The sequence below is a fragment of the Amblyraja radiata genome, chromosome 10, assembly GCF_010909765.2.
Source record: "Amblyraja radiata isolate CabotCenter1 chromosome 10, sAmbRad1.1.pri, whole genome shotgun sequence".
NCBI classification, from domain to species: domain Eukaryota; kingdom Metazoa; phylum Chordata; class Chondrichthyes; order Rajiformes; family Rajidae; genus Amblyraja; species Amblyraja radiata.
Window position 1 is genome coordinate 1,958,023 of NC_045965.1, and position 16,932 is coordinate 1,974,954.

The following is a 16,932-nucleotide window of genomic DNA, read 5'->3' on the forward strand; positions in this document are numbered from 1 at the left end:
CCAGTTGCCTTGGGACTGCAGAGCCTGGAGTTATGTGGTTGGACAGCAGTGAAGTCCTGTAGGGCATTCTCCCTTCGAGTGGCTCAACATTACCTGTTCAGAGTCCTGACATGACCAACAATTTTGCATTAGGCATAATCAAGTTGAGGTTGTGTTTTGTCGGTCTGAAAAAGTTAAATGTGATGTTAATCAGAGACGGTTTCTTCCCAGCTGTTATCAGACAACTGAACTAACCTACCAGAACTCGAGAGCAGTCCTGAACTACTGTGTAGGAAGGAACTGCAGATGCTGGTTTAAACCGAAGATAGACACAAAATGCTGGATTAACTCAGCAGAGTAGTGTTGATTATTGCTGAACTACTATCTACCTCATGGGTGACCCTGGGACTATCTTTGATCGGATTTTACTAGGTTTATCTTGCACTAAACATTATTCCCTTTATCATGCATGTGCACACTGTGGACGGCTCGATTGTAATCATTTATAATCTTTCCACTGACTGGTTAGCACATAACAAAAGCTTTTCACTGTACCTCGGTACATGTGACAATAATGGTGGTGAAGTGGAAGTTTAGTTTAGAGATACGGCATGGAAACAGGTCCTTCGGCCCACCGAGTCCACACCGACTAGTGATCCCGGCACACTAACACTATCCTACACACACATTAGGGACAATTTACATTTATACCAAGCCAATTAACCTACAAACCTGTAGAGTGGGAGGAAATCGAAGATCTGAGAACACTCACGGGGAGAACGTACAAACTATACAGACAGCACCTGTAGTCTGGATCTCTGGCGCTGTAAGGCTGCAACTCTACCGCTGTGCCACTGTGTTGCCCTTGAAAGGGTTGATGTGACATCTCTCTGCTTATGTGGTAAGGGGTTTGGATGTTGAGTGAACAGTCCCTTCAGAATGTTGATTAGAGAGGGAAGACTTCTTTGGTGGAGACATTATTTGTTGAATTGGTTGGAAGATGACGTGTGGAGGCTGCCATGTTTTATAATGTTTTTTTAAAGTATTTTGATGTGCAGGTTTTGTAATGATGAACTGAACTTTGTCTAGGGTCAGAGTTGGAAGAGTGAGACTCTCACGAAACAGAAACCTACCCTTTGGAAGCAATCAACTAAGTTGCTGTTTACAAATCGATTCAGGGGAAAAAAGCATAAAAGTAACAGTTCATCTGCAAAAGTTCTTAAAGATACCAGTAATTCCATGGTGAAAAATGACGGCAAAGGTCATGTCCCACAAAAGGTAAGCGGTTTTCTTTATTTAGTTTCCGGGTTTGCTGAATTAAGCCCGGTTATTGGTTTGCTAAATTATGCAGAACATACTGAATTCTTAATTAGAGCGCTTTGAATTCTTAATTAGAGCGCTTTGAATTCTAAGAACCACTCTCAGTACCAAATCTCCACTGGACTACTAACTCGGAATCTTGGATCTAGAACATGTGGTATAACCATATAACAATTACAGCACGGAAACAGGCCATCTCGACCCCTCTAGTCCGTGCCGAACACATAATCTCCCCTAGTCCCATATACCTGCGCTCAGACCATAACCCTCCATTCCTTTCCCATCCATATAACTATCCAATTTATTTTTAAATGATAAAAACGAACCTGCCTCCACCACCTTCACTGGAAGCTCATTCCACACAGCTACCACTCTCTGAGTAAAGAAGTTCCCCCTCATGTTACCCCTAAACTTCAGTCCCTTAATTCTCAAGTCATGTCCCCTTGTTTGAATCTTCCCTACTCTCAGTGGGAAAAGCTTTTCCACGTCAACTCTGTCTATCCCTCTCATCATTTTAAAAACCTCTATCAAGTCCCCCCTTAACCTTCTGCGCTCCAAAGAATAAAGCCCTAACTTGTTCAACCTTTCTCTGTAACTTAGTTGCTGAAACCCAGGCAACATTCTAGTAAATCTCCTCTGTACTCTCTCTATTTTGTTGACATCCTTCCTATAATTAGGCGACCAAAATTGTACACCATACTCCAGAATTGGCCTCACCAATGCCTTGTACAATTTTAACATTACATCCCAACTTCTATACTCAATGCTCTGAGGGAACTTATTGTTATTGATGCAGAATTCCCTGCCACAGAGGGCAGTGGAGGCCAAGTCACTGGATGGATTTAAGAGAGAGTTAGGTAGAGCTCTAGGGGCTAGTGGAATCAAGAGATATGGGGAGAAGGCAGGCACGGGTTATTGATTGGGGACGATCAGCTACGATCACAATGAATGGCGGTGCTGGCTCGAAGGGCCGAATGGCCTCCTCCTGCACATATTTCCTATGTTTCTAAATGGATGGCTTCTCTCAAACGCTCCCACCATCTGCAAAAGAATGTTCATCTTGAATAGTCTGATTAACAGCACTCCACCAAAAGGGAAATTTCATGCTCTATAATTTGGTAAAGGATTATGTATGCTTTGGGAAATAGGTTGAGAGGAGATTGGGAAAAGAAGGATTCCTGAATGCACAAATGATGCCTTTAAGACTTAATTTGAAAAATGTCTGCAAGCAAATAAAAAATACTTTTGTGCTCTCCTGGACGTGGTGCCACAGTGGTCTATTTAAATCTTTGAATATTTTAAACATGGCCACACCACCAATCCCGTCTTCCCATCGCTACTCCTTTCTGCAGAGACTGCTCCTTCAAACCATTGCTTCACTCATCTCTCCCCACCTGGGATTATAAATGGTAAATGTGGCTTTTACCCACACTAGGGGAATCGAGAACCAGAGGACATAGGTTTAGTGTGAGAGGGGAAACATTTAATACGAACCTGAGGAGCAACGTTTTCACACAGTGGTGGGTATATGGAATGAGCTGCCCGAGGAGGTGGTTGAGGCAGATACATGTTGATGATAACAATAATTGAAAGGCATTTGGACAGGTCCATGGATAGGTATGGAAGGATATGCACATAGGTGAGACTAGTGTAGATGGGGCATCTTGGTCAGCACGGGCAAATAATAATGATTTCTAAAATTTAATTTCAGAAGATGGGTTCAAGTATGGCTGATGAAAGCTTCTTTGACTTATTGAGTCGGTTCCAGAGTAATCGAATGGACGATCAGCGATGTTCATTGACAGTCAGGCAGAGTTGTGCAATGAAGGCAGTGCCTGCCTCATCTGCACCAACAAAACCCGTAGGTGAGTGTGCCTTTTAATCTTCCTGACTTTATGCATGAATTAAGTTTGTATTCAGCCAAACTTAGGAACGGCTAGGGGCTTCCGAGCCAGTGCTTGCCAGCTCAGCAGAAGAATTCTCTATTTAATTTATTTAGTTGTAAATTTGCAAAATGCCACATTTCTGCAGCTGCATTTGCTGCAGCATGGACTAGTTGTACATCTGAGTAGAGGAACACCTGTTCCATCGTTTGCAAGTGGCTTGTTGCCATCTGCAGCAAAATCCTTAGCAGTGCACCATGCTGGTCCTCTGAGTGCTGTTTGTTGTGCTCTTCAATATACATCTGATTAACAGTTGTTTAGTTTGGAGACTTTTTAAATAAGATTAATTGTTTTGAGGTGGTGGAGATTTCAGCAAGCAGTTTTAACTTCACTTGTAATTATTGACTTTGCCTCAATCTTGTGGGGTAAAAATGGTCAATTCAGATTAGATTATTATTATATAAAATACCTTGTTCATAGGTCAGAGTAAATAGTATACATTAATGTTAAACCTAACAATAAATACAACAATGGGTGTAAAATGGTGCAATAATATAATGCAAAAGAATATTAAAGTAAAATAATGGTATAACCAAAGTAGGTGACGGGTAGGATGTTTCCACTAGTGGGAGAGTCTTGGACTAGAGGTCTCAGAATTAAAGGATGTTCTGGGAGATGAGGAGGAATTTCTTTAGTCAGGGTGGTGAATCTGGAATTCTTTGCCACAGAAGGCTGTGGAAGCCAAGTCAGTGGATATATTTAAGGCACAAATAGATTCTTGATTAGTATAGGTGTCAGAGGTTATATAGGGAGTAGGCAGGAGAATGAGGTTCAAAGGGAGAGATAGATCAGCCATGATTGAATGGCGGAGTAGACTTGATGGACCGAATGGCCTAATTCCACGCCTTGATCTCACATGATCTTACATGGCTACCTCAAGGAATGGGATGTGAAAGAAGTGATTGCTTCAGGAGTTTGAGCAGCAGGGAAGAAGCTATTTTCAAGTTTGGACGCCTAAACTCTCAAACTCCTGCATCTTCTCCAAGAAGAGAGAAAAGGGAAAGGCCAGGATGATAGGCATCCTTGGCGATACTCCCAGCCTTCCTCTTGCAACGCACTGTGAAGATGGACTGGATGGAAGGAAGTGGCCAGCCTGTGATGGACTGAGCTGCATTCACCACTCTGCAGGTTCAGGTGGACAAGAGCACAACAGTTGCCGTACCATGCGAGAATGTATTCTATAGCACATTTGCAAAAGTTGGGAGAATCCTTATGAACATGCCAAATCTTATCTTAATAAATATGCTGATTTGGTTTTGTGTTCACCTGAAGGGACTAGGTTAGGCTGTCAAGTGACCACCTCTGCAGCAGTTCCATTCAAGACAGGGTTGTGTTGATCCCCTCATTTCTGTGGGTCAACAACCAACTCTGTTGCCTTGCTGACGTTAAGGGCTAGGTTGGTGTCCTGACGCTATGACGTTAGGTTCTCGATCTCTTACGTGTACCTCCAGCCTTCCTGATGTAATGCACCACGAGCCTGAAGAAGGGTCTTGGCACGAAACATCTCCAGGGATGCTGCCTGACCCGCAGTTACTCAAGCACTTTGTGTCCTTTTATGTAAACCAGCACCTGCAGTTCCTTGAAGATGGACTGGATGGAAGAAAGTGACAACCCTGTGATGGACAGGGCAATGTTTGCCACTTTGAAGATTGGCTTGGGTCAATATGTATGCAACTATTAAATTAAATGACCAAGTACTCCAATTACCGGGCACCCGGGGACTGGTGCTAACTGGGCAGATTTTCTGATCTAGAGTTGTTGAGTGATATTAATTCACTTTAGAATGCTACACGGTTATGTACTTTTCCAGTAGGGCCAGTGACCTTTAAATACAAATTGCAAATCCAGCTGAAAGTTGTTCTTGTGCAGGAAGGAACTGCAGATGCTGGTTTACACCGAAGCGAGATACAAAGTGCTGGAGTAACTCAGCAGTTCAGGCACCAGCTCTGAAGAGAAGGAATGGGTGACATTTTGGGTCAAGACCCTTCAGACTGAGAGTCAAAGAGGGAGACAGCAATATGGATGGGTAAGGTGTGAAAATGAGACAACAAAGGGGACGAAGTTGAAGGAAAATTTAGAATAGACCATTGCTAGCTAGAAGCTGACAACGAAGCCTGCAAAGATAAACGTGTAATTAAGTTCTTCATTGAGATACATTTAGTGATTATTAAGTTTCAGTATTATCTCATTTCAGCTCACTCCACGTCAGTTGTCTCAACACAGACCGAAGAGTTTTTGGACCGGTTTGCTGGTTCGCAGAGCCGTCGATTAGATGATCAACGTGCGAGCAGCGGCAGTCTTCCTGGCTTGCGACTGAAGCAGGATAATAGCCACACTGTTGACAGCCATTTGATCAGTGGTGACCGCAAGCATCCAGACGATCCTTTCTTTGACATGCTCTTAAAATGTCAAGTAAGTAGCTTTCTTTCAAAAATGTTTCAACATCACAAGCCATAAGGTCATAAGTGACAGGAGTAGAATAAGGCCATTCGGCCCATCAAGTCTACTTTGCCATTCAATCATGGCTGATCTATCTTTCCCACTCAACCCCATTCTCCTGCCTTCTCTGTACACCCTCTGACACCTGTACTAATCAAGAATCTATCTATCTCTGCCTTAAATATATCCACTGACTTCGCCTCCAGTCTTCTGTGGCAAAGAATTCCACAGATTCACCTCCAATGATGCATTTTAATCATAGATGTAATTTCTCAATATGAATTAGAATTTCTCTAGCATGGTACCTGATCCAAGTTGAGTAATCATATAACCATATAACAATTACAGCACGGAAACAGGCCATCTCGACCCTTCTAGTCCGTGCAGAACACGTATTCTCCCCTAGTCCCATAAACCTGCGCTCACACCATAACCCTCCATTCCTTTCCCGTCCATATAACTATCCAATTTATTTTTAAATGATAAAAACGAACCTGCCTCCACCACCTTCACTGGAAGCTCATTCCACACAGCCACCATTCTCTGAGTAAAGAAGTTCCCCCTCATGTTACCCCTAAACTTCAGTCCCTTAATTCTCAAGTCATGTCCCCTTGTTTGAATCTTCCCTACTCTCTGGGAAAAGCTTATCAACGTCAACTCTGTCAATCCCTCTCATCATTTTAAAGACCTCTATCAAGTCCCCCCCTTAACCTTCTGCGCTCCAAAGAATAAAGCCCTAACTTGTTCAACCTTTCTCTGTAACTTAGTTGCTGAAACCCAGGCAACATTCTAGTAAATCTCCTCTGTACTCTCTCTATTTTGTTGACATCCTTCCTATAATTAGGCGACCAAAATTGTACACCATACTCCAGAATCTTAGTGTAAAAATTACTAAAGATTAAATGCAAGTAATTTTAAGGCAAATAAATACCTTTTAGACTGGAATAAAACACCATAATTAAAAGTGTCTAAAGTAGAAGCTGTATGAACATCTCAAAATGGATTTGACCAATTTCAGAGTCACAGAGCGTATAATGCATTTCCCCATCTCCCGTGGCTCCACACATTGATTTCTGTGCGTCCTTTATGTGCTTTCTGGTTATCCTCCTTTCCTGAATATACATAAAATCTCTTTGGATTCTCCTTAATTTATATCTCTGTTATCTTCTGCTTCCTTTTTGCCCTTCTGATTTCTTAAATATGTTCCTCTGTCCCATAAACTCCTCCAAGGGATGTCTACCTCTGCTTCCTAGCTTTCCCCCTCTCACACATACCTTTCTTTCCATTCCCCCGTCTCCGACTCCAAACTCCTTTCCCCTCCTTCACATCCTTTACCACCTATCCCTCCTTAATCTGGGTCCTCCATCTCCCCCCACATTTTCTGCCCACCATCCATCCATCCGGCTATTGTATTTCGATCCTACCTTCCTTTCTGATCAGTTTGCACCCGTTTGTCTCCTCCACATCAGATCCAGCTTTGTTCACTATCTCTACCCATTTCTTCCCCCACCTGACTCATCTGCCAACCAACCTTCCTTTCCTAGATTCACCTGTCACTGGCCATCTCTTGCCTCAACCCTTTTGTTCATTTTTTTGTACCTCCCCTCTTCTTCATCTGTGCCAGGGGTTATGGGGAGAAGGCATGAGAATTGAGGTTGAGAGATAGATCAGCCATGATTGAATGACGGAGTAAACTTGATGGGTTGAATGGCCTAATTCTGCTCCTATCACTTATGAACATGAATGTGAAGAAAGGACCTGAACATAAAAGTAATCTGTCTGTTTCCATCCATATGTGTTGCCTGGTCAAAGTTCTTCCAAATTAAAGAATCTGCAGTTTGTCTGCAAACAATATCTTTATACATACATTTTATCTGCCATAAAATAAATACAGCTTTGTGAATTGAGTTATATTATCAAACTGTATTTTGCAGTGGTAAAAGATTTATTTGTAAGCACCAATTTTAAGTAACTTTTGGAAAAAGAATGCATGTTCTGAAAGTATTTATTGTACATTTCACCAGAGCTGCAGGCTGGATGACCAGAGAAGTGCACCGCCTCAATTTGTACATAAATGTGTAACTGTTCCTGACGAAGACTTCTTCAGCCTGATCCTTCGATGTCAGGCCAGACGAATGAATGAACAACGTGTAACACTTCCTTCACGTGAGGAGACCAAGAGGAATTCATCCCACTGAAATAAAGGCGTATTTATCGGCAATTAAAATGCCAAGTCTTCATAAGGAATGAATGGGAGTGGGTAAAATTCACAATGCACTTTGGTTTGTTAGCAACCTGGATTTTGGCCGAAAGTTTACTTTGAATTCTCAATTGCTTGAGGTTTTTTTTTTTTTAACTGTCCTGGAAATATTTCACAGGAATGTAACTTAGCAGAAGGTTCTAAAGACAGTAAACTGGAAACATCTCGGTTCCTTTGCAGTCACACGGCCTGATTGAAGAATATGCCAACATTATCGATCAGTTGAAAGCACTTCATCTTCAGATGATCCTAACAGGAATAGGATTATCTTCATTTGTAGTTTTACATGTTGTAGATGGAGAAATGTTGAGTTACCAGCAAACATAATTATGTTCTAATTAGCAGAAAAATGTACACTACTTATTTTGGGGTCTTCCGTGACTTTTTTTAATCAATAACTACAGAAAATAATTGATATTTATAAATGGAACTATTTTCAAATGTACAAAAGTGTAGCCTTAATTAAGTCTTGTGCTGGCAGTCTTGGTTTTAATAGTCAGAGTCTCACAGCGTGGAAACTTGCCCACCCCAGCCAACATGTCCCGCCTAACTGCTTTTGGCCCATTTCCTCCTATTCTGTCCAAATATTTCTTAAATGTTGCAATAGTACCTGCCTCCTCTGGCAGTTCTTTCCATACACCTACCACCCTTTCCGTGAAAAGATTACCCCTCAGATTCCTATTTAATCTATCCCCCCCTCACATTAAACCGATGTTCTCTGGTCCTCGATTCCTCTGCTCTTGGCGTATACCCGATCTATTCCTCTAATGATTTTATACACTATAAGATCACCCCTCATCCTCCTGCACTCCAAGGAATAGAGTCTCAGCCTACTCAACCTCTCCCTATAGCTCACACTCTCTAGTCCTGGTAATATCCTTGTAAATCTTCACTGCACCCTTTACATCTTACCTATAACATAGTGTACATAACTGAACACATTACTCTAAATGCAGCTTCACCAACGTCTTATACAACTGCAACATGACCTCCCAACTTCTATACTCTGACTGATGAAGGCTAATGTGCCAAAAGCCTTCTTGACCACCCTATCTACCTGTGTGCACTTTCAACGAACTATGTACCTGTACTCCTAGATCCCTCTGCTCTACAACACTCCCCAGAGCCCTACCGTTCACTGTGTATGTCCCGCCCATGTTAGTACTCCGAAAATGCAACCTCACATATCTGTATAAAATTCCATCAACTATTCCTCAGCCCACCTGCCTAACTGATCAAGATCATGCTGGAAGTTTTGACAACCATCTTCACTATCTTCAATACCACCTAATTTGTGTCATCTGCAAACTTGCTAACCATGCCGCATACGTTCTCATCCAAATCATTGATATAGATGATAAACAGCAATGGGGCCAGCACCGAACCCTGAGGCACACCATTAGATACAGGCCTCCAGCCCTCTTTCTTCTTCCATAAAGCCACTTTTCTATCCATTCAGCTATCTCCCCTTAGATCCCATGAGATCTAACCATCCAGAGCAGCCTTATTGTATGTCTATGTATCCAACGTCTACAGCTCTGAACTTTTTGAAGATGTGACCAAAAAGGTCGATGAAACCAATCAGATTTGTGTCATGATGACCTCCCACATACAAAACCATGTTGATTCTCCCTAATCAGCCCTTGTCCATCTAAATGCATACAGAATACTCTGTAGTAACTTTCCGGCCACTCATTGGCCTGTAATACCCAGCTTTTACCCTGCAGCCCTTCTTGAATATAGCACACTCTTTTAAAACATCCCACTTTCCCGACGTTTCTTTTCCATCAAACAACCTGCTCCAATATACTTGAGCGAGTTCCTATCTCATACCCTCAAAGTTGGCCTTTCCCCAATTTAGCATTTTAACTCGTGGGCCTGCTCTGTCCCTATCCATAATCATCTTAAACCTAATAAAACAGTGGTTGCTGGTCCCAAATGGCTCTTCCACTTGCCCCTCTCAATTTCCCCAGACTCGATCAAGTGTTGCATCTCCTGTAGATATACAAAAAGCTGGAGTAACTCTGCAGGTCAGACAGCATCTTTGGATAAAAGGAATAGGTGACCCTTCTTCAGACTCCGCATCAGCAGTTCCTTGCCATCTCCCGTGTCGGGCCCTAAAAATATTGCTGGAGGAAACTTTCCTGAACACATTTGACAAATTCCACCCCATTTAAACCTTTTGCACTATGACATTCCCTATCAATGTTGGGAAAATTAAAATCGCCTACTACAACAACCTTATTAGACATGTAGCTGCCTGCAATCTCCTGGCATATTTGTTCTTCTGATTCCTGTTGACTATTTGTGTGCCTGTTGTACACCTCCAACAAGGTGATCATCCCTTTCTTGTTCCTCAGCTCCACCCATATAACCTCACTAGACACACCGTTTGTAATGTCCCCTCTGACTGCTACCATGACATCCTCCTTAACCAATAATGCATCCCCCCCCCCCCCCCCCTCTTTTACTCTCACCTCTGTCCAGAAGCACCTCTACCATAGAACATTGAGCTACCAAGTGGTGGTCTTTTTACTCTTTCTCAGTTTCAAGGAACCTACTTTAAATTGTACAGAATTTTAGGGCTTTCTCTGTAATTGTATCGGAAAGAAATATGATTATTCTTGATAAACATTTATTGCTGAATTATGCATTAATAATGTCAGTGTGACTGAAAATGCAGTATTTGTTGTAGTGCTTGGGAATGTGTGACAATTTTGAAAATGAAGTTTAGCTTAATGCTTTGAATTCAACTCCTGATCATTTATTGTATCCTTGATTACAATTGGGGAATAAAATGTATACATTTTAGTAGTACAGTTTTGAACATCATTATCAAAAACATAATTGTGTGGATAAACTTTAGAAATATGTATGTAGAAAAGCAAGAGATTGAGTTTTAAATTTAAATTAAAATGTTTACCACTGGATTAAGAAATTGTTAATGATGTATCTTACAAATGTTCAAACATTCCCATAATTGATTTATTTTGCACTGTAAACTTATTTCTTGAGTCTTAATTTTCCAAAATACATAGCAGTAGGAGTTGATTATTGAACATTAAAATGTCTGACCTATTGTGCAGTAAAGATTTACAGAGGATCCCAAGCTTGTGATTTTGGAAAATAAATTACTCATTGACATAGCTTCACTGATAGTTGAATAGCTTAATATTCACTGAATAGCTTAATATTCACTTAATAACAGTAGTATAGTGTTACAAGCTGCGTTTGTATTCTTGGATAAATAATGACAGTGAATTATCTTATGTTTCAGTGCAAACAGATGTACATTTTTTCAAACAAAGTAGGGTGCTAATCTGAAATCATGACATTTGTTACATCTACAGTAAAAAAAATAAGAATATGGTTTGCTCTCTCATTTGTCTGAGTCAGGATAAAAGCTATGTGGCCAATTAGACTGAGCGATTGGAACAATGTAAATGGTACAAATGTACAATTTAACCTATTTAGATGCTACAAAAACTAGGGACATTTTTTTTGGCAACTTTCACCATTAAATGTATGTGGATTAATGCGATGATCGTCAGTGAAAAATCCAGGCTTGTCTATTGAAATATTCACAACATTTGGATAGGTGAAGCCTTCAATCATTTTGGCATGAGTTACCAGTTGAGAAATTGATTAATTTTTGTTACAAACCATTTAATGTTCACTGCATTTGTATCTGGGTGGAATCTCATGTTGAGGCGAAGTGTGACCACCAGTCTCACTCTTCATTCTGGAAAAAGTTATGGGAAAGCAACTCCCACCCCCACATTGTCATCAAGTGAAGGACAGAAGAGGTTTGCTGTAGAGCAGTATGCCCTGGGTCAATGTGTGCCAGAGTATATGCACATTATTTAAATGTGTAAACCACAGTTTTCTTGTGTTTTTAGTATAGAAGATCAAGGTACTTCATGTAGGCAGGGCCAAAAGATCTGGCTTAAAATATATCAGAAATGTAATCTTATTGAAATACGTGAAATTATATTGCATTCCATCCTTACTACAATGCATAAGTGTAAACTAAAGATTGCAGGAACAGAGACATTGAAACGTGTATACATCTCAGCAGGTATCACAGTGAGATGAAATTTGACAAAATAAAATACATGGCATTGTACACACACATTGACCCAGGGCACTATCACGCTATAAATAACTGAGGTCTAAAATTAGAAAGTTATGCCAACTCTTTAAAATAATCATTAGCCAAACTTGGAGTATTGTTAAAGATATTTAAATTGCATGGCAGCACTGATGTAAATAGATCAGTGATAGGTAGGTGGGGGCATTGCAATGGCAGCAGCCTGTCAACAGCGCGTTAGTTTTTTCAACTTTTTTAATTTTTTTAGTATGTTTTAAAGTATGTTTTTGATGTTTCTCGGTGTGTTTTGTGTGGGGGGTGGTGTGGGGGGGTAAGGGGGAAACCGTTTCGGTCGCCTCCCCCCTGGACTAACAGCAAGGATCGGCGCGGCCTTTCCCGGAGACGGGCCCGGGGCTTCAGCGGCGGGCGCAGCGTAGACTCTCGGCGTGGAGCGGGCGAGCCCTCGCTGGAGGGGAGCGCTCTGTTTCGCTTGCCCGGGGCAGCCGGGGGAAGAAGAAGCCATCACTGCCGGCCCGCGGGCAACTTCTACCGCGGGCCCGGCATAGACTTACCATCACCCCTGGAGAGGAGCTTCGACCACCAGCCCTGCGGTCTGCGGTGCTTCTGTCTGCGGCGCGGCGGGAACCTTAAATCTTCGACCGCCGGCCTGCGGCCTACACCAGCCTGAAGCCGCGGTCTCCGGTGGGGAAGAGCCGATCCTGGACTTACCTTGACTTTGACTTTGTCCTTTACCATCTGGACGCCCGCAGCAACGGCTGCGGAGGGTGGAGGTCCCAACCACGGGGGGAAATGGAGGAGGTCTGGCCAAGTTCTGTGCCTTCCACCACAGTGATGAATGCTGTGGTGGATGTTTGTGTGTTCTTTATTATTGTACCGCTGCTGACAACCCAAAATTCCACCGACCCTGGTTGTGTGGCAATAAATTCAATCAATCAATCAATGTGTCAGCACTACTAGAGAATGTAAGTTTCATTTACATTCTCTAGTAGAGAACTTACATTAAAATTTCAAAAATGTAGCAATAACGAGAAATTGCATTGGGTTTTATATCATGCCAATCTTAAATGATGGCGTCTCATATGTCAGCATAAATTTCTAATCACCAATTATTATTACAGGGTATGTTACATGCTATAACTAACGTGATTTCTGCAACATGAGTCTTCATGTTCCATGATTCTGTCCAGAGTCTAGATTGTTGAAATCCTACAGAACAAAGAGCATTATTCTACCCAAAGCATTAAAAAATAGTCACTTTTCATTGTATTTATAATTGGAAGACATGTTACTCTATCCACATTATGTTTTAAATATACTAAATTGGGGCGATTTTCTGGAAAACGCTTAAACCTTTATTTCAAAGATCATTCAAAGACCACAAGACATGGGAGCAAAATTAGTCCATTTAGACCATCGAGTCTACTTGCCATTCAATCATGGCTGATCTAATTTTCCCTCTCAACCCCATTCTTCTGCCATCTCCCCATAACCTTTAACACCCTTACTTATCAAGAACCTATAAATCTCTGCTTTAAAAATACCCAAATGTCTTGCAGCCATCTGAAGCAATGAATTCCAGATTCACCAGTCTGACTGAAGAAATTCCTCCTCATCACCATATAACCATATAACAATTACAGCACGGAAACAGGCCATCTCGGCCCTTCTAGTCTGTGCCGAACACGTATTCTCCCCTAGTCCCATCTACCTGCACTCAGTGTAGTGCTGGTAGTGCTTTCCTTTCCCGTCCATATAACTATCCAATTTATTTTTAAATTATAAAATCGAACCTGCCTCCACCACCTTCACTGGAAGCTCATTCCACACAGCTACCACTCTCTGAGTAAAGAAGTTCCCCCTCATGTTACCCCTAAACTTCTGTCCCTTAATTCTCAAGTCATGTCCTTTTGTTTGAAACTTCCCTACTCTCAGTGGGAAAAGCTTATCCACGTCAACTCTGTCTATCCCTCTCATCATTTTAAAGACCTCTATCAAGTCCCCCCTTAACCTTCTGCGCTCCAAAGAATAAAGACCTAACTTGTTCAGCCTTTCTCTGTAACTTAGTTGCTGAAACCCAGGCAACATTCTAGTAAATCTCCTCTGTACTCTCTCTATTTTGTTGACATCCTTCCTATAATTAGGCGACCAAAATTGTACCCCATACTCCAGAATTGGTCTCACCAATGCCTTGTACAATTTTAACATTACATCCCAACTTCTATACTCAATGCTCTGATTTATAAAGGCCAGCACACCAAAAGCTTTCTTTACTACCCAACACCACCATCCCAAATGGACGTCCTTTTAATCTGAGGCTGTACCCTCTGGCTCTAGACTCTTCTATTACTGGAAACATCCACTTTATCTAAGCCTTTCATTATCCAATAGATGTCAATGAGATTCCCCCCTCGTCCATTTAAACTCCTGGCGAGCAGTGGGCCGGGACATTCCCGACAAGCAGGTCCGACTTGTCAGATGTCGGAGGAGTGGTGGAAGCGAGGTGGTCTGGGCCGGAGACTGGCTGAGGATGGGCCGAAGTGGATGGCAATTGACACCAAGAACAAAAAAAGGGGGGAGGGGGGGGGGGGGGGCAGAAGTGATGAGTACTTTTTGTAACTTAGTTGGTGCCTTTGTGGTGACTTGTGTACTTTGTATGCAGAAGGAAAGAATTTCACTGCACCTAGCTGGGTTCAAGTGACAATAAGGTAGCATCATCATAAGCTCCAGTCATCAAACACTCATCACACGTTAACCCAATCACGTTCATGTCAGAGGAGCTGATTTAGGTCATATGGCCAATCGAGTACTCCGCCATTCAATCATGGTTGGGTTATCTTTCCCTCTCAACCCCATTCTTCCCGTAACCTTTAACACCCGTACTAATCAAGAATCTCAATATCTCAAAAGACTTGGCTTCCACAGATTCACCACTGTCTGGCTCAAAACATTCCTCCTCATTCCCTTTCTAAAGGCTGAGCTTGCCCTTTGGTCCTTCACTCTCCCACTTGTAGAAACATCCTCTCCCACTCTATCTAGGCCTTTCATTATTCAGTAAGTTTCAATGATAAAACCCCTCATCCCTCGGATCATTCTCATAAACCCAATGTCAAGAGGAAGAATCCATACAAAATTTGCACACTCACCAAAATTAATGCACTTAAAGGAATGACTCACCCGATATAGTAATACTGGTGAAAAAACAATAGAAGTTGTGACTTCCAGCAACAATTAATGATAGACAAAACATCACTTCATTGCAGATGCAAAATAAAGTAGTCACTGGCAATTAGGAAAATAAAATAAAAATATTTGGCATCTCATGCTTGCTCTGCCATTCAATAAATCATGGGAGACCTTTCTCCTTAGTGGCAGTTTACTCCACTAGCTCCACATCCCTTGATTTCCAATGAGGATTATTGACGGTATTAGACGGGAACTCATTCAAGTTGATAGTAGCAGAAAAGGAAGGCCTGGAAAATTGGATGTTTTCAAAGGTGTGCTGACAAGAGTCGAGGATATGCATGTTCTTGGTAGAGTAAAGGGCAAGGTAGGTGGGTGCAAGGAAACGTGGATGAGGAGAAATTGAAGCTCTCGTCAAGAATAAGAAGGAGGCATGTAGCAGGTATAGGCAGCTGGGATCGTATATCCGTGGAGGAATTTAAAAAACCGAGGAGTACACTAAAAAAGGCAAATTGGTGCAAAAAGGGGACAGGAGATATCTCGGTCAGATTATATTAAGGATAATCTTAAGAGATTTTACTAAGGGAAAAAGGGTAACTAGACAGAGAATGGGGGCCCTACAGGAATTAAAGTGGTCCAATCTGTGGAGTCACACGGGGTGGGCAAGGTTTTCAATGAGTATTTCTCCTCTGTTTTTACTGTGGAGAAAGACATGAGGACCTGGGAACTTGAAGCAGTCAATGAAAGTGTCCTGACAACAGTCAGTCTTACAGCCGAGGAGCTGCTGAAGGTCCTAACGCGTTTGAAGGAAGACAAATCACTCAGGCCCGATCAGATATATCCAAAGACACTGGGGAGCTACAGAGGAGATTGCAGGTGCTCTGGCTGAGATTTATGAGTAGAGCCAGGATTTTGCCATAAATGGGTCGAGACACTTCTTCAGACTGATGTGGGGGGGGGGGGAGGGGGGAGGGGAGGGGAGGAGGAGGAGAGATAGGAAGAGGCAGTGACAGTAGGACTGGAAGGAGAGCTGGGAAGGAGAGGAAGGACAAGACAAGGGCTATCTAAAATTAGAGGTCAATGTTGATACCTCTGGGGTGTAGACTACCCAAGCGAAATACCCAAGCTCGTCTCCTCACTACATTTACTGCTGGCTCCAGTCGTAAATCTGAGTTTTCGAGCAAGGCATTCATTGATGCTGGAATTCCAATGTGAAAATTGGAAAACAAATCTCTCAAAAGAGTTTTTTTTCGAGAAATACACAGAGGAACATACACCAAGCGAATCATCATTACGGAAAAATTATGTTGACGGCAACTTCAACATTGTTGTGCAGAAAATTAGAGATGAAGTTGCATGCAACAAAATATGGATCTCAATAGACGAGACAACCGATGCTGTGGGGAGATATGTTGCCAATGTGGTCATCGGTACACTGGACGCAGGTCAACCATCAAAGGAGTATTTGTTGACATCGGAAGTATTGGAGAAGTCAAACAGCACAACTATTTCTCAGTTGTTTACATCTTCACTTGCTGCATTTTGGCCAGAAGGTATAAAACATGAGAATGTTCTTCTGTGTGTGACTGATGCAGCTCCGTACATGAAAAAAGCATGCTTAGCTCAATAACTTCATAGAATTGCCAAGCACATACGTAGCTTATTTCCAAATGTTGGTCACCTAGTTTCCAATGTCAAGA

The 16,932-nt window shown here is 42.0% G+C and overlaps 2 protein-coding genes and 1 long non-coding RNA gene across 5 annotated transcripts in view; 1 reads left to right on the plus strand and 2 right to left on the minus strand.

The window, feature by feature from the left end:
* Window positions 1-11,306, plus strand: part of gpsm2 (G protein signaling modulator 2) — a 46,665-nt gene extending 35,359 nt beyond the window's left edge. Inside the window, exons 12-15 of one of the 3 annotated variants that reach the window (XM_033027873.1) lie at window positions 1,069-1,257; window positions 3,011-3,164; window positions 5,437-5,654; window positions 7,706-11,306. In XM_033027873.1, the coding sequence (XP_032883764.1) occupies window positions 1,069-1,257; window positions 3,011-3,164; window positions 5,437-5,654; window positions 7,706-7,879 (735 nt within the window). In that variant the 3' untranslated portion in view covers window positions 7,880-11,306. The remainder of the gene's footprint in view (window positions 1-1,068; window positions 1,258-3,010; window positions 3,165-5,436; window positions 5,655-7,705) is intronic. The other 2 variants (XM_033027875.1, XM_033027874.1) reach the window with 2 other exon arrangements.
* clcc1 (chloride channel CLIC like 1) overlaps window positions 10,684-16,932 on the minus strand; it is a 54,574-nt gene continuing 48,325 nt past the window's right edge. Inside the window, exons 12-13 of the mRNA XM_033027876.1 lie at window positions 12,994-13,258; window positions 10,684-12,223 (exon numbers count right to left, since the gene is read on the minus strand). Coding sequence (XP_032883767.1) covers window positions 13,217-13,258 — 42 coding nt within the window. The 3' untranslated portion in view covers window positions 10,684-12,223; window positions 12,994-13,216. The remainder of the gene's footprint in view (window positions 12,224-12,993; window positions 13,259-16,932) is intronic.
* LOC116977443 lies at window positions 13,382-16,376 on the minus strand. Its single transcript, XR_004413217.1, has 2 exons — window positions 14,962-16,376; window positions 13,382-13,601 (listed from the first exon to the last, which is right to left on the minus strand). It is a non-coding gene; the product is annotated as an uncharacterized LOC116977443 (long non-coding RNA).